Raw genomic sequence first — 26,006 nt, forward strand, 5'->3', positions numbered from 1 at the left:
CCATGCAAGCGGACCTTGGCGCCAGTTTCTTCTTACTTGAACTCCTGTGTAGAGATAGCTGGCTGCTTCACGGTGTATTATAAAAAGTATAAAACATTGATAGTGTTATACAAAGCTTTTATTATTAAATTTAATAAAATGTTAATTAATTATGTTTGAGGTCTGGTCATCACTTAAAAAACTATAAAAGAGCTGAACTTTTCGTTGAATCCATAATTTTTCTTACACATTCGTCGTTAAAAATTTCGGTGTAAAAAAAATTTTGGAAAAATTATAGTATATTCAATACTTTGTCAAAAAGGAACACATACATTTCTATATTGAATTCCTCCTAGTTTTTTAACAGCTCATCAATATTCATATATTAGTAACGACCACAATTCTATATTTTACGTAAAGAAAATAACAGTAATTCTATAAATGTTGTTATTCAAAGTTATAAGATACAGCATTATATTTAGAAATTCAATAACACGTTTTAGTTTCATTTTTTCAGTAACTTGCTTAAAAGATTTGTTGGATTGAATATCATATTATACTGAAAGAGATCATCATTGAAACAAACGCTGATAACCAACGTGTCAATAGAAGAAGAAAGTAGATGATATAAAATTAATGTTCATCTACAAAGAGAACTAACTCTTTTAAAAACAGAACATATAAGGAACGCATTACATTGAAAAGAAGTTATTAAAGGTACTGTCGAATATTAAAGGAATTGAAATGTCATTACAATCTTTGGAAACCCGTGCAAAACTCTCGTTTGGTTACCTAGTATACGTGAAACTCGATTCACGAGGGATTGTAAAACGAGCAAACGACACGTCGGACGATAAAAAAGGGGTTCGTTTAATTAGAAAACAACCGAATTGGCTTGATCAAATCGTCGCGCGAACGCGCCCAATGATTCGTCGAAAAGACGGGCACGCGTAACGCGACAGGTGGGTAAACAGAGAGGTACGGGAGCAAAAGGAAGAAACCAGATAGAGAGCGAACGACAGAACCGGCCGTAATGGACATTGCGTTTGTGTATCGCTGATTCGTGTCTCACGTGCACGGAATGACGAGAATACGCAATAAGTTAATCGTGTTAGCGGCTCGCTTGATTAAACGAACGATCAGGCTGATGGTGACTGTCGTACGCGCCGCGCAGGGACCATGGGCGCGGCATGGTCGGACATTAATACAAAACTCGATTGTCATTCGTCGCTTGACCCCACACCCCTGATTACGTCGATTCATTAACGGGGTGTCGTCCAGACCCAAAACGAATTGCTGTTTCACCGTTGCACCGGGAAGCCTATTAGTTTTCATCGTTACCCTATTATTTATCTAACATTGCTCGCAGTGTTTCTTATCTCTTGCAAATACTCTCCAACCGATAGTCGTTTTTGTTTGTAACTTTTATGGCAAACTATAGCGATGTAGAACTTAATATTGAACAATAATTCTAGGCATTCACAGTGTTTAGTTTGTTACAAATTTAATTTTTAAATGAAAGAGACGTATTGTTGACACCGACGAGCTTAAGCATTATGTCAATGAACATTTGTAGTTGAAAGTGTAAACTTTTTAAACATAGAAAATTGTTGAGTAGTGCTTGATTCTAATTAGTAATGTTCCATTGAAAAGAAATTTTATTTGCATCTTAGAAACTTTTCTTTGCAAATGATTAAGAGGGTTCCGTTCAGTTTGTTAATAGTAACAGAATATAGAAGAAATATCTTGCGTTGAAAATCAGTACAAGTAATAATAATTATTTGAACGATTAAAAGGATTGGAACATATTTGATTAACTAATATTATATTTTAGCTCATCTGTCAAAAGATTATTGAATCGTTACAAAGTCTTCAAAACGGTTTTTACTTTTAATTGTTTTTTACATTGAAGAATATGAAAACGTCAATCAACAATTTACAACATAGAATCTAATAAATAAATTAGTTAGACTTAAATTTTAATAATTTTGATAATCGAAATCTGCCAAATACTTCACAAAGTTATTTATAATTTTCATAACAGACTCTATACGCTTCATAATATACCTTTTCAATTAAACTTTTAAACTTTATTCTAATTTCATTCACAGAAAATGACAAATACATATTTTCAACTAAAAATAAAAATACAAACTTTCACAGTATTAAACATTCATACATGCAACATTAAACACATTTCAAAAACCTAAATTGTTTCAACGATGCATACATTCACCAGCATATTTCTAGTAAATAAAAAAATCAATCAAAACAAACATCAACTGATTTAATTACCTAAGAAAATACATTTAACACTAAACGTACTGCGACCAGTCAAATGACCGGTTTTAAAATTTGATTACAAATTTTATATTTTTTTCGTCTATTTAACCTTCTGTCAACTCTTATATTATCCGATTAAGCAGTTTATCAGTTTTTGTCTTTCCTTTTGTTTAAGTTTCTACATACATTGTTTAAGCTCCTACTATATAAAGTGCTAGTACCTTTAGTGTTAACACGTTGACTGACACAGTGGTCACCGATGACTGGAGATTTCAAATTGTTAAAGAACAATTACAATAAAAAACTTGATTTTAAATAAAAATATTTAGTAACATAGGTAGCTAGATCACAACGTAATATGACTACTGTATTAATAATTATTTTCAACATCATTTGCCTTTGTTATTAAAGAATAAGTATTATTACACAAAACGCTATGAATTCTCGTGGCAGTCAACGTGTTAACAGATAAACGCATCCAGAAACACTCACGGGGCAACGGTTCCGTCAATAAAACGTGCCAAAAGTTCCACGAAAGAGAGTGTAAGGATTAGTTCGAAGCGAGGACGAGAAAGGGTGTCGGAGGACGACACCACGAGTGGGGTGTGGGAAAAGGGTAGTGTGAGGAGCAAGAGGGGCGAGGGTACGGGATTCCCGGGTCCCAATGCCGACAGCGGCGCCAGTGCCGCGCGAGGCTGTAATGCGTTATTAATGAACACCAAGAATTTCATTAAAGATTGTTTGTATATCAAACTGTCCACTAAATTATGCCCTATAACCCCCGTGGCGCCTTCCCGAGCCTGGAAACTATTGGCTGCGACCGCGATAGGCACCGCCTTTTGCACCTACTAGCTGCAAGCGATTCTTGGGACACGTCGCGTTAAACTGTACATCCGCCATTCGACAGAAAAAACACTCTGAAAACGATAACAATCGGTGGATAACATTAAAACAGCGGTGTCATTGTTTCGATATCGAATTAAAGAAGCCATCGGTCAAGAGTGACGCTCGACGAAGTCAGTTATTTCACAACCTTTGGAACATATATTATTAGAAGGGACGATATAGGTAAGTACAACGCGGGCGCGCGCGACCCGGAGGAAGAGGGATGATCGCAGGGAAAGAGAGAACGAATAGGGGAAGGTCCACGTGGGAAAGAGACGGGACCAGCAAGCATGACGCGTCGAATGAACGCGTCGGTCAGGGGGAAAGAGAGGAAGAGGCTGGGTAGACACGGTGGGTTGGGAGATACAGTTAATCGTTGGGAAGCTATTAACTTCGGACTGGAATGCCCCATAGCGCCTCATTTCGTTCAATGCAAATTTACACCCGACGTCGACCACCTAACGGGCCTCCCTACCTCTTTCTCACTGAAAACGACGCGTATACCGGGTGTATCTTCATATCGTTTCGCGTTGTTGAATGATTTTCTGGAATAATTTTCCTGACTTTCGATCCGCTCTGATGTATGTAAAATACGATGACTGAGTTATGTTTCTGGTAGAAAATGAAAGCGAGACGTTCTTGACGCATCTTACGAAGTGGATGATTCGTTTCTGTTAGTCTCGGTAACACTGACAGGTGCAAGCGATAGTTTGTTGAATTTTGTGGGATTGTAAATGCCATATGCTTGATCGCGACGGTGATCTCGGGGTAGGATTATGAAGTTATCGTGTATGAATAATGGGTATTTTAGTATTAGTCGGACTACCTGTTTCCTGACTAAGTTTTGTTGTAAGAAATGTTGGAAGTTGGAGGGATTGGAGGGTTTGAATGGTTTTATGGTAAAACAATGTAGAAAATGTATCGCATGTTAATTATCTTCTTTGGTAGTTATAATGAGACAAATGTTTCATATGTAATAAGCAATAAAAAGAAAGAATTGTTGCTTACAAATTTTACCGTGTCGCGTGTTTTCTTTTTCTTTTTCCTCGTCCTCTGCCTATTTCCCGAGTTCTGGCTGTGCCTGCTCTTTCATCAAGTCGCTTCTGTCGTAATTGATTGCGTTTGTGTCCGAAACTAGTGGTTCTTAAATTTGGTTTATTAAAGGGTATAAAGTTAGAGTGTATCTGATAGGGGTTTTTAACTGTCAGATAAGAGAGTGTCAGTACAAATCTGTGCCATTGTTATATACTGCTACGTCACGGTACAATATTGATTTATTCTTTGAAAGTTATCTTTTTAGTGGACCTAACGAACGCAGCAGTTGTTTTTCTTTTAATTTTTTTTAATGCAGTAATCATAAAACTATTCGACCAACCATAGACACTAATTCTCATGCTAATAATTTTGGGAGCAAACTGTAGTTGTTACTAATCTAACGTATAAAATGAACGTGGTATGATATTTCTTCATAGATCAGTCCAACAGTAACAATAGTCTCGACAAACAAAAGAAATATACGTTGACTCAAATAAAGCAATTTGATTCTTGGTTCTTGACCAGACTATTGGAACTAAATCGTCTATCTATGTACAGCACACTATACGTTATATACTAAATCTGTTGGCTACAGTTGACTACGAACTTCTTGATTGAATTTTATTTTTTGCTTGACCTTTTTTATGCCTTCACTCTGAAACAACGTCAGAGTGAACACGAATCAATTGGTAAACCTGACCCTCGATTTACACGAACCAAAATCGCGTAAATAGAGCCTGTCAGTACAAGAGATAACAAACTATTGAAGAGAAAAGCTGGTATAAGTTTTAGAAATAGATATTTATTTCACATAGCTTAAGAAAAGAAATAATAATAATGACATTTTAGAAAACAAAAGTATATTTTACTCGCTGTTACTAAATTCAAATCGCGTAAATTGAGATCGCGCGTAAAAACTACCACGTAAATAGTGTTCCAATTTACCGCGTAAAAAAGAGGCTCGCGTGAAAAAGGTTCGCGTAAATTGAGGATCAAGTGTATTTCTTTTTAAACCCGGAGTAAACAATTTACCGATCTTTGGTTGCCCAGCAAGGTACCGTAAAATCCCTCGTCGGACCAAACACCGCCGTTCCAAACATTCAACGGATTTGCGAATTCGAAAACTATATCTAATTGAAATTCTTGGAGGGTAATGGTCTAAGTAGTCAGCGAAGAAGCTGCTTGAACTTATCCAATTTGGTTGTCTCTCGTAGACGATCAACGTCGTAATCGGTGACCCGCTTCGTAGCTGTTCAGTGAAACTTGGATCCTTCTAGCGTCACCCTTACTCCTGATCGTCCCGTCGTGGCTGTTGTCTTATTAGTTTAGAACTTAGGCTTAATATAAAGTTGCGTGTGTCGCTTACGATGTAAGTCTCGCTGGAAGACAATACGAATTCCTGCCCCTTATAAACATACAATTATCAGCCTGTAATGGGCATTTTATTATTATTTGGCAGCGTTGGTTAGAGTACCTTCCATGGAGGAACAGCCAATTTATACGTTGCATACAATTAATCATTTTCAATTATCAATTAACGATTTTAATTTGGAATTAACATTAAGGGAACAGATACAACTATAATATTTCCTAAGTACAAAAGGGTTGATAACATTTGCCCAATAAAATTAGATTACACAAAATATTTTTTTTTTTTGGCACATTAATAATTTCATATGATTGAGAAAAAATATATTTGTTACATTGGTATATAATCTTTATTAATAAATCTTCAACAAAAAGTTAAAGAATAAATGAAATGAAAGTCATTAGAGCAACACCAATGTCTTCAAGTGTTTCGTTTACATTACTTCAATCCTTACAAAAAGATAAAGGACTTTTCGATTTACCATTTTCATTCTGTCTCCATTAATTTTTAAGATATCTCGTAAAATAAGATTTCCATTTTCTTAACATGTACAAAATATGATTTTTCGATAATCTAACTATATACATACGTACTTTCATTATAACCGGTTCGTACGAGTTGAACGATGTTCCTTCCTAACGTACGCAACATTCAATCATCCGAAGTACCCAAATAAACGGCAACACCAAAAACTCACGCATAAATCAGGAGACAAAGAGTTAGAGCAACAATTTGCGAGGACTTTCGAAACTGTACTCGGTTAATTCGTGCGACAACGCGTCGCAGTTTCCTTGATCCTCTCGAATCCATAGTCGCCAGCAGATGTCGTTTCTCTTCGGCCAACAGCCGCATATCCATGAACAACGTGTCCTCCGAAACTGAAACATTCGCCGCGAAGCCCTGCATCTTAACACGGAAAATAACGCGTATGTAGGAGAAGAGGCAGATGACAAACGGCCACGTAACGGGTGCTCAAGATACACATAGTTAACACGGTGGAGCCCGGCTAACGACGACTGATGCTCCCACTATATAATTTCAAAGCGCGTAACGCGCGGAGACGCGCGAAACGAAAACGCGCCGCCCCGTTAACACCTTAATATGGACAAATGTCGGATTACGTCTCAGATGAGGTTTGCTTTGCATTATTCGGATAACGCGCTCGTTTGCCGTCTTTGCTTTTGGTGCGCACCGCAGTGCGCGTCACGACTAGTCGGGGATTCCCGCGTTTGCCTTTTTCTCTCCGCGGAGTAGCCAACTCACGTTAACGCATTTACTGCCGAATCAGCGGTCATCAAGAAGCTGTACGGTCGAAACAGTTTTCTTAGTCAAAGGGAAACTAGGAAATCAAGATTTTTCGTTGCGATTGATCTCTTAACATTTTGACGTTGGATATACTACTTGACTACGTGGAATCGTGGATAGAGAGTTAAGGAATTTCTAAGACTAATTGCCGTACTGCACTCGGATAGTTACTGGGTAATAATCTATTAGGTACTATACGCGTCTCACGTTAACTCCATCGGCCTTAGGTTTAACCGTTTGAGTCCCACGGTTTTTTGCAAAAACCCACTCGAAAAATATCAAGCGGCGCGATCGCGCTTCTTTCGTTTCAATTTAGAAACTGAATGACGCTTTTCTGTTTTTACAAAACCAAATTTTAAATGGTACAATCGTTACATTTTTCCAGTCTTAGGCAAGTAATAACAAAAATAAAATTCAAAATAAAATTCAAAATTTAGACAAAAATGAAAATAAAAATTTAGACAATGTAACAGAGAAGCACCATCGCGCCGCTTGGGACTCAAACGGTTAAAAATGCAGAGAGGCGAGAGGACTCTTCCACTCACAGCCCTCGGGCCTTGGCGCGCGCAAATAATAACATTGCATCGAAAGCCGAGACAGCTCGACCGTCGCGAGTGGAAGAGTCCCCTTGCCCCTGTGCACTTTTAAATCATCGACGCTACGCTTGGAAGAGACAAACTGTAGAAATTACAATAATTCGTGAAAAATTACGTCGCCGCTCGATTGTCTGTTGTTTTCGCCTCTACAACGAAGAAGCAAAGGCACGGTGGGAACCTAAGACCAATGGAGCTAACATAAAAGGCGTACAATAGATGTTTTCTGCAATAACTTGTTAGATCGTCTATTAGGTACTCCGTGTTGTTCAGGAGAAAAGATCTGAGAAGAATAATCGATCTAATTGGTCAGTTTCCATATTCTCTTATCTCATTTTCAGTACTAATTTACTGTTCATCGATACGATAACAAATTGTCAATCAAAATTATTCTCCTGAGCAACATAGAACAGATATGCAATAGTCTCTCTAGTAAGTATGTTGTTTCCACCAAAATTCACCTTTACCTACATTTACATACTAAACCGATGACACGCAAAAGTCTTAATGGTAATTATGCCAACATCAAAGTGTTAACATTCTTGCATCTCCTAGATCCCCAATTCGATTATTCCATATGCAACCGAGAAAATGGTCTATACAAAGTATTCTGCCACCCGAATCCAAATAAACGAGTAAAGTATTAAACGCAGAGATGATACAGCGCGGCTGCTAGCGATCCCTCAACAAGACAGGCAAAATGAAAATACAGAAAAGCGAATAAACGTACACCAGTAGATTTTAAGAAACCTTGATGACAGGTCTCGAGACGTCACCGACTGACATTCTTCAGCAAAGCATTCCGGAACGGCGGAGTTAATGATGCTGACTCTGCAATGGCACAGAGAGAGAAGAAACACTGGTTTAGGGGGTGGAAGGTGGTAGCTGAAAAAAGAGGGTCAGGGGATGAATGTGTTCACATTATACCCTCTGTTCTTTTAATTTCTTCAAAGGGCCTCTCTCCGCGACACCTTCCTTCTTCGAGCTGCTACCCCCCACCCACGCAACACCCGAATTAATAAGGCGTCGACGATGTGACGTCTTTTTTCTTTCTCCCCTGAACGGGACGGCAGACAGCCAGCAAAGTGAATGAGAGAACTCTCGGCGAGAGGATAACAGAGGGAGAGCACTTACTGGTGCTTAACAGTAGGATGAGATGAGCTGCCGTTAATAAATGTGTTTCTAACTGCGAGGGAGAGGGCGAAGGAGGCTGGCTGTGTCTTGCCCGCGTTGCATACCGCCATCGTCCTTGGGGAATAAGTCTTAATGAAAAGAAAACTTTTCAACCTGCTACAGCATCGCGTTTGTTCCTCGATGCCCGGATTGTTTAGATTCACACTGTTTTCCTGGTCTACAAATCAAACGGAATGTTCCTGACGGAGATTGAATTGAAATAGCGTCGTGGGATGTTTGTATCTACGTTTATGAGCTTTCCTCATCGGTTGGTGAGGTTTCGTCCGAATCTAACAGTTCTGGTTCTTTCTACAAAGATAGAACTTGTATTAAATTTCGAGGATTTACAAAAAGAGTAAAAACTTTTGATATTTTATAAACGTTTCGTTTATGTTTATTTATCATAAATAAGGTGAACCTCACCGTACAAACATTAGAAGTATGTAGAATATATAAAATTTACTGTTATGACTGTTAAAATTATTACTGTGTTATGCTTGTTTGCTTGAATACCTATGGCAATGGTAATTGTTCATAGTTTTTCATAAAATCGTGTTTTTATCATTGTAAAAAGACTTTTCTAATTTTAAGTGACGAATGTCTACAACATAGCGAACTATCGCATGTTTTCTTTTAAATTCTTAAAAATTCTATCTAGAGATATGACTCAGTCTAACTAAAAGGTAAGACCAAAGAGCTAGATCCGGCTGAGACGGACAAGGAGCATTCAAATCCATCTTATGGATGTCTGTTACAAGCACTGACTACGTTCACCCTTTCTGGCTTCACGATACGACCAGGAGGCAAACTGAAGTGCCACACTTTAAAGCTAATAAAACAATTAGTAGTTACACATTGAAAAACAATCCAAGAAAATTATTTTACGAAATACCAGAATAAGGGAATAGATCAAATACTATCGAATTTCTAGACGTTTGTACTATTGAATACATCAGAAACATTTACTAAATATTTTATAACTTCAGAAACACTAAAAAGGGTTAGGTAGTAACAATTCATAAAAACTTATTAAAATATTATAAACTAATAAAAAAACATGTCCATGCGGAAACAGCAAGAGTTATCAGCGAATTCTCCAAACTCTAATCAGATTGAGTTAACATTCTGAACCATGCACATTTTAGTTTCAATTTTGTATTTATTTGTCGGAAGTATTTTTATTTCTAACTTTACCTAGTGGTCAGTTCCATTTAACAGATAAATGACAGCAATGAAAAGCCGAGAATTCTCGTGTTTTCTGTTCTAGAGCTTGTGACCAATCACGTGTGTTATGGCCCTTCCGCAATGTGTTAATTATCATTTTATTACAAGTAAACAATTTGATTCGTCTAATTATAAAATTAGTACACAACCTTATAAATTCATTCGAAAATCAAACACAGCTATCTTAGTTCGAATTACGGTAAAAGATCGGAAAACGCGGAGGTTCGGCTCCCGTCCTTCGTCTTAGCAGAAACTACCCTCCGGGTGAAAAAATAATTGCCCCTTGATACGCGCCGATACCCTACCTGCGGGGATGTCGACGCGTAATGATGTTCGCGTTTGCGAACTTAGTTCGAAATTAAATATCAAGACGAAAGAGGGTCGGCTGGGACCCGTGGCAAGGGGATGTTAAAGAGAAATCTCGAGGGCGGGGGGTCGGCACGAGGAGGAGGTTCGTCGTGCACCTGCCTTTTTTCCCGGGCCGCCGTGATAAAAATCAAACTGGAAAACAAACGAGAAGTAGGATCGTATTATAAAGTTTATTAATCGATAGACGATGCGCGGGCGAGGGTAAAAGTGGAAGTTATGGGGTTCAAGAGTATCTCGTTACCGCTGAAAATGAAAATTATAATGCTGCACGACGAACAATCGACAGAAGTTTTGCTTACAATAATATCATCCAAGAATCACACGGCCATTTTAAAGAAACTTTCTGCAGATGTAGATTTTGTGCAAACGTTTGGCAATTGTATATTTAACTATTCACGTGGATATTGATGATGCGGAATTATAGTGTTCAAAATGACCTAGCTATTTTACTACATATCTTAAAAATTAGTAACCGTGCAAAGAATATGAAATGTATAGAATTATTTCTATTTGTTCTATATTTGTTTTCACTTCGTATTCGATATTTGATTTTGTTTGTAACACATTAATATAGCGATCAAAATTATTTTCTTCGATTTTTGTTTCAGAAACTTCGTCCCACAGATCCACCGATCTTCGAAGTTAAAAATCTGCTGATCAACGAGACGGGCACGCAACTTGTGCTATGGGGTAACATGGGTATAGTTCTGATGGAGTTGCCTAAGCGATGGGGCAAAGAAGGGCTATTCCAAGACGGGAAAGAGGAGATACTTTGTGTGTGAGTAGCGGTATTTCCGAATAATTTTCGCTGATTGTCATTCAATGATATTCATTGGATTCATTCATAGTTAAAGTAGTTAAATGAAATCATTAGCTAAACAAGTATCGTACTATTACTTATAATTATCCGTTAATATATTCGTCAATATAATACTTAATAAGACTTATAAATAAAATATGAACTAATTATAATAATATCAGGATTGCAACAATTTTTAGTTGGTCAAACAAGTAATTCAGGACGCGCGCTTGATCCTATACGAGCATTCTATAACCCTTCTCTGATCAAACAAGTGGTTTGCGTAATGGAGATCATAGATGCGAGAAGGTTGTGTGCGCCAGGAATTAATTATGTGCAGACAGCGTTTCAATATTTGAAGATAATACTATTTAATTGTTCAATTTTAATTTTTAGTTTTCTTCTTGTTAATAATAATATTTAATGTATAATAATACTAACATATGAGGCAAATTAAAAACTTCAGTGTCTGCCTTTTTCACGCGCAATCATTTATTTCACAGAACAGTTTATCTATTTATAGCATTAAAAATATCACGACAAAATGGAATGTTACAACAAGTAGATATGCAAAATTTATTAATTGCTTGTTTGGATTACTAAAGTTTCACTAAGCATTTGTAAGTTCAATTAATTATATTTTTTTAATTAACTGTATAAAAGCTAGCATATTTCTTCTTTTTTTTAAGAACGCACCAGGATTAACTTCTTTAAGTTTCAATCTAATTAAAACAAAGCTTAACAATAACAAGACACACATGAATCGAATGAATTCTATGACCTCGTACGGATCAAAGTGATTAACTCTACTTTTTGATTATTTCCAACTTTTAATACCAAACTATTTAATTGGTTCTTTATGCGTATACTCCCATCAAATGTTTCTACTTCCCATTTTGCGAAATTAACACGTGAAATGCCATGTCAGTCACCGATGACTGACGCTTCTGAATTACTTGAAAACAATCGTAACATGCAAGATAATCGATGTCGAATCAAAATATTTAACATATGCGAAACTGTTTGGTCCGAGCTAACTCAACAGAATACATACACAGCTAGTCAACATGCCTTGAATGATTCCCATGGTTCCTCTTTTCCCATGGATACTAGCCTCCAGCGAGGAGCCACGGTTGACCGGTAATTTAAAAATTCTATCATCACGAGCGGAAAATCAATCTCGGTTAGCAGAGAGGGGAGTTTACAGACCAAGAAATCCGGCTCCTAAAAAGCGAGATAAGGTAGACCGCGAATAATAAATCGCACTATCTGGCTTCCTGCACCTCCGTGGCTCCTGTGGGCGTCCTAATATCCTGTAATTAAGAGGGTGTTACGATGACGCCCGAACCCCTTTGGCCTCCCTCTTATGGAATTAAGGTGGCTTTACTCGGTTAGTTTTCAAAAGTTCCTGGTCCGGAAAGCACCGCTGAATACTAACCGCCTCATCAACGACACATGCCACCGAGACTACTGCCTCGCGTAACATTACCCTTCGCGGCTCTGTCACCGCGTCTCCTCGTTCTCGCGTCTAATCTTTCGGGTGATTAGAACCTGACGCAATTAGCCCCGCGCTAGCAGATTATGCTCGAGATTTTCCAAAGCTTTTTTTCCGCGTTCCCTCCAGCCCCGATTCGTGTGTTCGAAGCGAGTTTTACGTGTTCCCGGGTCGTTGGTCAGAATTGCGTCGCATCATCGGATAATTTAATGTCTGTTTTCGTCGAAATGATGGTACAATGGACAATTGAAATATTAACGTGCTTTTTTGTGAGTGAAGTAATTTAATGTAATGAGGAAATGTTATTCCGAGCAAGTTTTTAAGTTTCTTTAACCTATCAGCTGTGGAGTTTTGCGCGCAATGAAATGAAAAAATGGAGTCTGTACTAGTGATACGCAGGATTCATACACCTAAGGTACATATTAATGAAAATCCAAAGCAAAATATAGAAGAATTACATGTTTATCTGAAAAAATCAAGAATTCATCGTTGAAAGAGTTAGTATTACCAGTAAAGAATTACCTTCTCTGTTTTGCTTTAGTTTTTCATTAAGATATACCCTAGGTGCATTCGTCCTGCATTTGACGAGTACACACTTCATTTTTTGATCTTATTGCGCGCAAAACGAGAGACTTCTTAAACTGAATTCCAAAATTAATAGATTAATATCCAATTATTTGACTAGTAGGAAAAGTGCTGGTACGGTTAGTGTTAAATAGATACTTTCGATAATCATCGCGAAGCTTCCTAAAATAATATCTCGCTCTTCAAATAATCACGAGCCCCCACTGATTTATGATAATCTGTTGTTTCCGTATGGATTTTCGCAGGTTCGCAGGATCTGTCCACGGGACGACGATTAAACTTTTCTCCCTCTCGACCGTGGTAAAGATCTGTCGCGATGCTAGAAGTTTCGCGGGCAATAATGCATAAACCCCATTTAGCCTTATTTAAGCCGAAGGAAGGAAGGAGACATTAAATCCCAGAGATTCGTTCTAATGGCCGCGACTCTCTTACAAACTGTTCCGCGGTCTTTTATGCCCTGTATTTAACGCGGCGCTACGTACGTTCTTATAAATTCCCTCGATTCCGAGGATCCGCAGTGGCCTCTCCAGCCACCAAGCCTGAAATTGCTTAAGTGAAATAACGAAAAAACTTTCGCATAAACTGCCGCTCTTAATTTGACCAGTTTGTTCGCCGGGCTCCGGCCGAGGCTAAACGTTTCGTTCGTTTCCGGAAAAACTTCGGAATTATGAATTAGCGGGAAGTCGGCAGGAAGGTAATGCATTTATTCTGGGCTCGACTTATTATGAAATTATAATGCGAAGGACAACTTGGAGCGAACGGGTAGACCTCACTCCTTTTTACCCTACCTGTGAATTAAGTAGCTTCGTGTCTCGTCTCGTTCACCATAATTCAAATTAATTTGATGTTACCCCTTAAATGGTAGCTCTTACCATTTCACGAATGATTTCATTGATCTCTTGCACTTCGATTCTTTTAGACACGGTGTAACCAGTGATTTTACGAAACGGAGTTATTTTAGTTACTTTATATAGTAATACGTTGTAGCAAGCTTTGATGATCTTGACAGTTTAACTGTTGTCATTTGTTTTTTGTGTGTCTGTTTTAACACTAGATTTAAGGAATCCGTCAATTTGACGAATACTGAATTTTCTAAACATAATTTAGTAACAATTTAAGTCAATTTTGATTCGTGTAATTATACAAATACACATTGCAATACTCTAGCTTCGAAGATACAATTTTCACGATCTATATAAACGAACACCTAGTCTTCTAGAATCAATAGAATAAAATGTAGAATAAACGTCCGTAAATCTAATATTAATGTACGATGATAGGAATTGTGTTAACAATAATAAATAAAGAAGTTATAAACCGTTAAAAATGAATAATTTTATGCTGGAATGTAAAGTAACGAAATTAATGTTAATTTTGTCCTAATGAGAATAAAGCGGTACGTTATGCAAACATATTTTTTCATTAGTATTGTATTTTGAAGATAAAATTCTAAAGTTGCGAATAAAAGTAAGTGTTTTAATTATTCGTGAGTTAACTGTTGATTTGTATAAAGACCAAAATTTTCTTCCTTTAAATTCCAAAACAGTATATAGCAAAAACATTATTTCCCCTATCAGTAGCAGAAAACGTATGTTAAAAGGAGATCAAGATAGACAGTAGTAAATATAATTGCTACTTTACTTCCATTCAATATTTAACCACTTCTCAAAACGCTGCACGAAGCAAAAATTTTCGAACAGTATCCTATTAAAAGCATATTAGAAGGTCCTATCATAAATTGATTTATTTTACTATTGCAAACATGAAAATATCAGAACGTAATGAGCACAATGAACAGAGTAATTTATGTAAAGGTTAATCTTAAAAATTCAAAATTCAATGTCTGTTACTGAAACTTCGAGATTCAAGAGTCTGAAAGTCAAATTAAAGCTTCAACATTAAACATGCAAGACTTTCAAGTCGAAATCCAGAGGAAAATGATTGCGAAAGATGAACCTTTTACCCTGTTAAGATACTTTACACAAGTTCAGCGAACAGTTTCATCAGGCTCTAATTTCAAAGATCGTTCGATCCATCGGTTATCGCATCACGAAGTGATTTAACAGGTTCCGCCAGAAATTCTGGGTACGGAGTTTCGATACAATATCCGGCATCATCATCGGCCAACAGATCCCGAGCTCCGAAGCGTGGAAAACCGAGCGGCCGAGCTTCGGATTAAGCAAATGGCGGCAATAATAGTGATTATTCGGATTATGATATCAGAGCGCGAAGTGGGTTCGCTTGGACTTACCAGCAGCCACTAACTGCTGCGCCACCAAATCCCGACTTCAAGACACCGGATTAAAACTATTACCACTTCGCGGCGCCCCTACCCTTCGACCTCCTCCGCCCAATCCTATTCCTTCCTCTTTCACCCTGTCTTCGCGGATGCCTCCTTCTATTATCAAAAAATCCGGCTTTTTTCAAATGTTCACCGGAAATTCCAGGTCCCCTCAATGTTCCACATTACCTATTGTTATCCAAAGTACTCCATTTTTGTAACTCATAATGTGGGTGGATAAAATCTCAAAGATATCCTTTCGTGGACATATTAATTAATTTATAATCCTTTTTGTCTTTAATTATTTTTCGTACTACCTTTACGAGAGAGTTTAAAATTTAAAAGACAGTTTTATTAATTGAATTGGAACGTTCAAGCAGAGAATTGTATTCGTCAAGAAATAAAAATTATTGTTGGGTAATAGATTAATTTACAACATAATTAAGTAGCGTTTTTCATGTTACTCTGTTGGTAGTTAACCAAGAATAAAAATTATTCGGGAACACTCAATTTTAGTTTAACGTTAGACTATCGATTGTTATTCATATAAATTATCTAAACCATAACAAACCAAATCCAGAATCATCTACGATTCCCAAAAAGTTCAACAAATTACAATTACAATCGAGGCAAATCACCTGCCCAATACATTCCTACAAAAATCACATTTTCACAGAACAATTAAACGATAAACAGAACGAAAAAGGAAACGACGCGTTTTCTAAAATCAAGCATCGAATCACCCCATCGAGATTTCCGCCACGCTCGTTCGCCGCTCCTTAGAGTGAACATTCCGTGGGATAATGATCATAGGAAGAAGGTAGAATTCCAAGCTAGTATAACTCGGATCGGGATAAGTAAGTCGCGGGCGTCTCGCGAATTGTGGTATTAATTCGGCAACAGAACACGGATATACCGTTATTTCGTGCGCCACCGGAAGATCGTCGCCTCGTGGTTGGCTGTTGCGGCTAATTATTGTTTTAAGGATTACCGTTATGTGTTTATTATGCGGTCTGGGAGGACCTTTCCTGCCTTAATATTCGGTAGATTTCAGCTTCGGTCGGTCTGCGGAGCGCGCCACCGGAGCGAGAGACCCGCGCCCTGTTCCCCATCTCCTTCTTCTCATCCCTCACGTCGCGAGCCGGCCTACGTTTATGAATAATTTTCACCTTTTGCGTTACCTACCCGCTCACCGTTCCGACCATTCCACTTCCCGCGAACGCTCCTCCGAATCATCCCCAGAGTATTCACCTCGTAAACCCCCTAATGCTCGTGTCCTCGTTCGAGGGTCATTCCGTTTTCTGATCCCTGCCACTCGTTCGAACCTTATTGCCGACAACGGGGATGGAATTAAAACAAAAAACGCTGTCACTCTGAAAGTACGCGGCGTTTTAAACGTATTTACGCGGCGAGGTTTGCGATGCGAATGATTGAAGTCTGTTGCTTTTGGAGTGATGTGGACAGAGATGTTTTAAGTTGTTGATCGGTTGATACTAAAATTAGCAATTGGATATGTTGATTACGGCAAGAATTTTTAGGGTTTCGTGTAAGTTGTGGCAGATGATTCTTTCGTTGGGGAGACAAGTGGTATTAGGAACAATTGTTAATTCTTTGCGCTCGAAAGATGAGTTACAGTCGCCATTGCATACTCATTTGATACAGTCAAATTTGATGCTCAATATCAAATTCTATGTAATGTAATTATACATGGAATATTGAAACAAAATAATTCCCTATTCCTTGATTTATGTATTGTTTCTATTCAATACAGTAACAATTTTAATCAACATTTCATGTATGTACTGGAGATTCTTTTGAGTGCAAAGGATTCATTACTAAGCATCATAGTTCTTGTTTTACGCTATTATTCAGTTACTTATGTTGCTAAACTTATTTTTCAACGTCTGGTGTCTCATTTTAATCGGTTTTAAGCAAGAAGAGACCGGTCATTGGTTAGCATTATGACAGTCCACGTGTTAATTTATTATTGCATATTTTTAGCAAACACAAGTACTTTTGAGAATATCCAACTCAGTAGTAATTGATGTGTCATGAAGTTTCAAATGTGAAATGCCGGTCAATGAATTCGCTCAGCGCGCACCCTTCTTGGGCTTAGTAGCCTCGAGGGCCACTTTGTAACGTATTTTACCTCCGCATCAGCACCATGTGCTGTAAATTTGTACAAGTGACCGCCAGCGATACGGAACTCAAAATTCTTGTATAATTGTGCAGAAAATTGAAATTTTCGCTTTAACAAAATTCACATAAACACATTTAAAAAAATACGAATGAAATTAATAATAGAAAAACCTTCAATCAAATTTATGAACATTAAAACATTCAACGCAGTTAGTCAAAATCGAGAATTCGAAAACATAATTCCATAGAAAATTTCCATTGTTACGTTAACCAATTTCTTTGAATACAGTAAAACATATTCAAATAACATTAAAAAAGCCCAAAGAATTCATTTACAACCTGAGAAATTAGCAATGAACAAATTACCGAATCAATTGCTTTAAAACATTCAGTATTCTTAAAAAAAATCCTCAGTTCAAAATTATAATAATATTCCGGACACTTCGAATCATTACACTCTCAGAATTTCTTTCAACAAATTGACACCAAACATACCACTCCCGGTCAAATGACCGGTACTTCCAAATAAGAAAATGCATTTACAGTTCTCCCTTCTCATCCAAAATAAATAAGAATATATAATCTTAAACATTATGTATTACAAATATTTTATGCACTGACTACAGTTCTCCCTTCTCGTTCAAAACAAATACAAATATATAACTTTAAATATGTATAACAAATATTTTATGCACTGCCTGTACAATATTAAGGCAATAATCACTTATATTTTTCTCGCAAAAATATGGTCGATAACTAAAGTGCCAGTACGTTTACCGTTAAAACCAACTCGAAAAGAGTTCAAAGAGCCAGAAAACGTTCATTCACAAGCCAATAAATCCAACGGTAAGAAGCCAATCGATTCCTTTAAAGCGACCAACGCCATCAACAAAAATCCAGGGAAGCACGTGCCGTACGTGTTACGGAATATTTCACTGTCCCGTCGGGGACGCGCGCAAGCCCGCGACTCACCCTTTGGACCGTGAAGGGCTGTTGCAGGAGCTCTCCTATCTGTCCCGGCGCCGGCTCGGCCCGGCGCGAAAGGGGATAGGATGCGTTTATTTAAAAAATGATTTAACCTAATGGTTTTACATATGTAATCCCGATATAAACCCGAGGCTAATCTCGGGAAACCACACACGGTTCACGCGTACACACCAGTCCAGTAATCCACGCGCGCTCACCCACGCTCACCTCCGTGCTGCCAACGGCCGGTTCTCCCCAGGCCGCACCCCATTCCTCTCGCGCTAGTCCCCACGCGTACACAGTTTGACCTGTTCAAACCTCCACCCTTTTTTTTCGCGTTCCAACTTTTTTTCGATGAGCAAGCACTAACGAAAATCACCGGTTAGCCCGCGCCCCGCGCGCAGCCGAGGCTGGCCGGCGTAAGAGGGGCGTGTGTTTGCGGAGGCTGAGCATAGGGTGCACGGTGCTCGGGCGCGCGAGCCGGATGATTTAGATGGTTCCCGATGATATCCGCGCCTTTTGAAAAATGTCGCCACGCCGCCGAGGAGAAAAAAATGTATAGGAGCCTGAGCTACCGACCGGCTGGCTCGGCCGGCCGCGGTATGTGTGCCGCGCTTTATCAGCCTCGTAGCGAAACTTTATTGTCGGTCGAATGATATTTCTCGTCGAATCAGCGGTTAACAAAACGGCTGAGCTACAGGAGCACGCCTCAGTGAAATTGGGGAATCAGTGTGTTCCGTGTTCCGCGGAATCCTCGATGTTTCTTGCTGTTCGTGGTTTCGTTGATCGTTCGTCACTGGAAACTTGTTTTGTTTTGATTGTGTTGAGAGTTTGGATGTGTAGAGATTTATTTGTTGCGAGATCGCTCTCGTGCTGCAGCCTCATGGCTGTTTTACTTCTAGATTGTTTCAGTGAATCAACAAAAATGAATTAGAAATTAGGTAGCACTTCGAATTTGCTGTAAGATTATGGGTAATTGGTGTTGGCGGTAATAATCTGAAGGTAATTTCTGTTCACACCGCGTGGAAGATCATGCTTTTAACAGAAAATCTGTGAGAAATGGAGCTACCTCCTGTTTCTAGTAAATCCTTTATTTATGATGCTGATGCAACTTCGTTACTGTTTTTGAGATTATGAGTTTGATAAATGATTCGCACTTGTTCATTATTTTTGTTTATTTGCTTTTGTTTATATACTTCTCTTTTTTTCTAGTATCTAAAAATTTCGGACATAATGTAGCTTTCTATAAAAAAGGTTTTTAAGAAACTTCAAGAAATACTTATCCGCAAAGGGTTAATTACAATAATTAGGAGTTCGTCAATTTTAGATACAGCTGCGAACAACAGCCACCTCAGATTTTCCTTGGAATCTTCAAGGACCTTCACCCAGTTTCAACATTATTTAAACTAAAACTTAAATTTTATCCTAAAGTCGAGCTTAACTTTTATCTTCCTTTCTGAAAACTAAAACAATCTCTTCGTTGTCTTCTTCTCTTATCCTTCGCTCTCTTTGTAAACTCAAGTTCACAAAGAATCCCTCGAATCTCAAACCTCCCAGAATTTCTTTTTCCTCTGTTGCTTTCAAAGACACCAAACCCACAAAACAAACATTAATCAACTTCGCGAAAATTTAATCAATGAAATCCTCGAAATCCGCGAAACAAAAATGTCTAACATCGTAGCCCCTAAATTCGGCCCCCGTTACCCATGGCAAACGCAAGTACTCCAATTCACGAATCCCCGGGGACAATGGAATATCCGAATATAAAACGTGAAATGATATAATCACGGGCGAAATAGAATAGGGAACCAAAAGACGTCGGAGTTCCGAGTCGTAGTCAAAGATGTTCCTGGCGCGTTGAATGCAGCAGGGCACGCATAGACGCGAGGGGCCAGCTTCGAATATCATAAGCGTGAATAATACGGAGCTTGAGTGCTTTTCCGGGTCCTTTCCGTTGACCTGGCATCTTTTCTGGGGAATGGTATTCTGCGTGTATAAACCGTGCACCGGGGGGTGAAATACAAAGACACGAGGGGGTGGCGGCGAAACGCTTGATGCAACATCTACTCGGGAAAAAACACGCACTTAGGTAATCCTGGCGACGCCTGTAGGCACCAGCCAGCGGTTCTTCTAATCAAAGAATTCCGGCCGGGACGCCGGTGGAAAATTTAAATAGGCGAGACGCATTCTGCTCGTCTGTGTCGACATTGTCGTGCACATCGTCGTTGTCGTAACGAAATAAAACCCGACGGCAAAAGAGAGACATCTGTCGGTTCTTTTAATTACCGCGGTACGTGTGCCAGGACTACCGCCGTGGACTTACATTTTCCTTCTTTCTCTCTGCTCTTTCCACCCTCTCTTTCCCTCTCTCTCTCTCTCTCTCTCTCTCTCTCTCACCCTCCCTCTATCACTCTCTCGTTCTCTCTCCATTCTTCTGTCTCTGTCTGTTCCTCGTCGGTGGAACGAGCTTTTGTTAGCCATTTTTCGTCAGCCTCCCGTCGTTCGTTCATACTCTATCAGATCTCGCCTGGCCGCTCGAGTCTGTCACGCTCGAAGACTGAGAATTTTACCCCTCCGTGTCGGCATTCCGGCTAATTTTATTACCTGAAAAATATTCTCCGCCTTTGGCATGCGAGAAAAAAGGATTTCGCGTTGGACCGGTGCGATTTTGGAGCTGGAAAAGAGACGATGAATCTTTTAAGCGCGATTGATGTCAGATTCGCAACTCGTTCAGCGTGCTTTGTTAGGAACTTTGTCGTACGGTGACACCTACATGTTCGAAGTGTATTTTGTTTTTCATTTCGGAACTCGCATTGACGTTCCTTAGTTCAACTGTAATTTATCGTGATGGTTTTGTAATTTACTTGACGAAATTTGAAAAGTGCTAAATGTTTAAATATTTGTGTGTAATATGATTATGATATTAGAAATAAATATAACAGAAATTGGTGAAGCATAACATAAAAACGGTAGTCGACTATTTTGTAATTTTAAATCCTAAAAAGATAAGAACATTCTTGTAAGACATTGTTTAATATTTTTTATACAAAGTTTTGCTGCTTATCAGTTATACATGGGTAAAGAAAATATATTAAAATCACCTATTTCCTTCACGTTTTCAAGATTGCATATCCTCTTAACACTAGCTTCTAATTCAACGTTCACGTCACGATATTTTGCAAAAAGGTTGCTGCTCACGCAAATATCAGAAATAATCAACGCATCATAAAAGAAGCAAATCATTTAAAGAGACAAGATCTTTTGGAGAGAAACACCGCTAACGATAAAAAATGAAGGAACTTGACTCTAGATGTCGATCAAACGAAGAATCCAGTGAAATATATAATATCCAAGCGTGACATTTTCTGACAGAAAAAAGCTTTATTTTGAATGAACACAATTAGATACTAGTATTTTTATAATTTGTAAAAGAAAAGTTTCTAAACTCAAATCGTGAACTAGATGTAAAAAATAGTACTCTTTCAATTCTGTACTTTTTCTTCTATCATTTTCTTTCAATTACATTCGCATAAAAACTAAGATTTGTAATAATTGTATGTACTAGTATAAGGCTGATAGAACATATTTATTTGTTCATATACAGAAAGCATAATACACGTACAAAAAATCCTATATGCATAAAAATATCTAAATAAATATCATATGGGAACAAAACAGTTTTAATAATTCAAGCCTAACCACTACACTGTACATTGCATAAATTTATACCATACATAATTTTCCAAAATTTCATGCTTTTACAAATTTTTCGTAATCGCATAATTTTATTTGAGCTCTAATAGAACCCTCAACGAAAAACAAAACTTCCCCTTCGATTAGAATTTCTCTACAGCAAACCATCAAAATTTACATAATTATCCTGTTTTCTAATGACATTGAAAAAGCAGGTAATCACTTTGCAGTTTCTTCTCGTTAATTAGCTAATACCGTTCCCGTTAAAACTTCCCCTTCGATTAGAATTTCTCTACAGTAAACCATCAAAATTTACATAATTATCCTGTTTTCTAATGACATTGAAAAAGCAGGTAATCTCTTTGCAATTTCTTCTCGTTAATTAGCTAATACCGTTCAGAAGAATCTCTCTAATCTCCGCTCAACACTTTTTCTGGCAAGTAAACACTCGTCAGAACTCCTATGCAATCAATACAGGTTTCTAAATTGAGCAGAAACTAAAAAGTCAAGAGTCTCCATAATAATTGCTCTACTATCTTTCTTATATCTCATACATCTAACAAAATTCGATTCGTTCGATACGTCAACAAGGAAATTAATGTTTGAGTTCATGTAAGAAGTTCATGGCAGTCAGAGTGTTAATTAAAATCAAAATTCATCTTCCTATCTCGTATTCTTCTGTGCATCCTCGTGACACCTTCGACAGGGTCGGTTACTCAAAATTTTCAAGATTCCCGCAAGGAATGTCTTTTACGTTCACATTGTAAATTTACGATTCAAGTGTGACTGCCTGACCCTTGGAACGTGCTGTGTCGCATAGGGAAGATCGAGAACCAAGGCACGCAGGACGGAGCTGCAAAGTAGCGGCGAGGAACGCTCCTGGAAACCGATGGCCGCGAGGAGAGCGCGACGCAACCTCGAGAATTAACGGGCTTAGTTGCCGACGCAGGTGTCGTCGGGAAGGCGAACGCAAGCGAGAGCCGGATGAATTACGACAGGAGCGTCAGCCAGCCCAGCAGAACGTTGCTCGTTATATTTTGCGTAACATCCCGATTTTATGGGCCACCCCCATACCGTCGCTCGCATCTTACTCGCAGTAACAGAGATGCCAACTATTCTTCCCCGAGGTCCAAGATCCTTTCATCTAAATTAAGTCGAAGGAAAAATGGTCCATTCAAATCTTGATATTGATGGAATATCGATACTATAGTCGACTCATCGAGCGTTTTCGATGATTCTGTAATTTTTAACGTATACAGACTATGTTTATTCATTTCTCTGTCCCTTTTACACAATGTTATATTCTTATGTTCCTTTTTAGGGACTCGATCAGAATCGTATAGTTTTTATGTATGTTGTACCTACTTGTTGATTGTTGAGTACTGCTTTTACGATCTTATGAACTTACGATCACTCTTCTTGTTACCATTTCATTTTATTTTTCGACCAGTTTACTGTTAATATTATTTCAAACATCTGTTCACAGTAAAGCTAAATTAATCATATTTAGGTACTCCTACATATGTGTTCCATTTTGCATATAACGTTTCACAAGTTTCCGTACTTGTTTCAAATTAAACGTATAAAACTTAACCAGAAGTATTATAATAGATTCGAAAAAAGTTTAATCAGTGCTTAAATTAAAATAAAAATGTATTACAACAATCAAAATGCAATATACATTTCTTCAGTAACGTTCCAGCGAATAACTTAACAGTTCTTGGAAAAGTTAAAAAAGTTATCTAAGGATGTAGATATTGTTCCAACAGACTGAAAAAAATTGACAGGTATTTCAAGAATCGTTTCTCCCAGCAAACTATGTAGATTACCAATATGTGTTACACTGTAATCAGTGTTTTTTAACGAAGAGCAATTTACGATGCGCCCGGCGCTTCTAATTTCCTGTCAAACGGAAGCACCCTTGATCCTTGATACTTGGTCTTTCATCGTACACGTCGTACACAGCCGGGTTAACGAGTTATGTCTAATCTATGCATCCGCTTATCATAATGGCTCTCGTTATATCGTGAGCATAGCTTCCTAAGCTTGGAAAACCGCCCCCTCGACTACCAGTGTCTCTCGCGTCCTGGCCCACCCTCCCCCTCCTGCTGCTGCTGCTGCTGCTTGCCATGCCGCCACGGGAACGTAATAAAAATACTCGGAGTAACTGAACGATATTACGTCGTTACGAGGTCACCGAGCGGAATTAAGTAGACCGGCTTCCTCGCCGACATCGATGTCGATTAACTCCAGTCTGCTATTCGAGTAATTGTTACATTGACATTTGATATCGTTGAACTACAGTGGTAGCGAGATTAAAATCGAGGCCCCTTACTGTAATGGTGAAAAGGAAAAACGATTTTCAAAACTTTTTAGAAGAAAATGTTGAGAACATTGCAGAAGATTAACCCTTTCGATCATGGCGTTCCCATATAAGGACATACTAAATAAATGCTTGGTGTATCTAAATCCGGCAAATTTGATTGCTTGTAAACGTTGTCCTGATATTATCACAACTACAGATTCTATTTGGCAGTGGTGTCGATCTCACTTATCAAATTGTGTTATCACAAAATAAAACTAAACTAATTGCCGCAATGATGCATCAATATGCGACTGGGCATCAGATGTACGATTGGGTTTTGGCCGGCCATACCTAAGTAACAACTGAAAAAAAGAAAAGTCTACAATATCAATTTTAAAGTTATTAATATGTACCTCAAGAGTATACAATAATTTGATTTTAGTAAAATTAATGATTCGATTAGAAGGTATAATAGGAACACTCAAAACAAATTTTTCTCTGTGGGTGGGACAATAAATATTGCTGTAATTATGTGAGAAACATTAAGAAGAAATTGATAAATCTGGGAAAATTTCTTATCTATGCTCGTGCGATCATTATTCGAACTAGTAGAGGAAGAAATAGGTAATAGGAGAATGATGACATCTGGAAAAAAGAAACATTAACTTCGTCAAAGAAACAGACTTCGTCAATGGAACGGCCTTTCATAGGATAATCAACCTTTTCTTGTTTCGATGCATTTAAAATCGCTTAATTACGCGAAACTCTGCGATCTTAAAATTCGAGATAAAAATTACTTAGTGGACTGAGGAAGGTGCGGTCGATTATCCTAGGCATCACACCCCATTTACCCTTACCAAGTACTTTCTGACCAAACTTTTATTATTCTTCGTAGCAACTATTACAATTTATTTGTCTTTTCAACGTGTGTGTATTTTTTAAAAGCTTCGACATTAGTTGAATACAGGAGTAAATTTATTATCTAGATTTTCTTACACAGAATTTTGGACCTATACAAACTGTGGTCAAAGAATTAAGATACGTCAATCGAATTAGGTGTGTAGATGTATGATAAGTTAGTGAAGTAAATAACTGTTTGATCAGACTGGAGTAAAACATCTGCACTTGTTTGCTATTTCATGGACTCACGATTTTTTACAATGTATTTACGAAAACTTTATTAGAAAATATTCTTAAAATACAAGTCTAAATATTGGGACACAAATAATAAAAAAGCAAATCGATATCTTTAGTGATAAGAAACTATTGCATTTAAAATTTTGCAAATTATTAAATTACTGCAAGGGTATATTCTCGATAGTATGAAGATTGTAGAAGTTGTAAAGAGAAATCAATTTTCTTATTTTTGTTGAGCCATTCATACGAACCGTGGCAATGAGCACGCGCTGAATAAACGAACATCATCTTAGGCACGTGCACTCACGTGTATTTTTCTTTTGTTTATACTTCACTTGTTTTCCACGCGTTCTCTCTCGTTATTGTGTGTGTGTCGTCGCATGGTCGATCT

The 26,006-nt window shown here is 38.0% G+C and overlaps 1 protein-coding gene across 1 annotated transcript in view; it reads left to right on the forward strand.

The window, feature by feature from the left end:
• Positions 1-26,006, forward strand: part of mbo (nuclear pore complex protein Nup88) — a 110,820-nt gene that overhangs the window by 69,756 nt on the left and 15,058 nt on the right. Inside the window, exon 2 of the mRNA XM_031972749.2 lies at positions 10,824-10,993. Within this exon, the coding sequence (XP_031828609.1) occupies positions 10,824-10,993 (170 nt within the window). The remainder of the gene's footprint in view (positions 1-10,823; positions 10,994-26,006) is intronic.

The sequence above is a fragment of the Nomia melanderi genome, chromosome 4 (assembly GCF_051020985.1).
Source record: "Nomia melanderi isolate GNS246 chromosome 4, iyNomMela1, whole genome shotgun sequence".
Lineage (NCBI taxonomy): Eukaryota > Metazoa > Arthropoda > Insecta > Hymenoptera > Halictidae > Nomia > Nomia melanderi.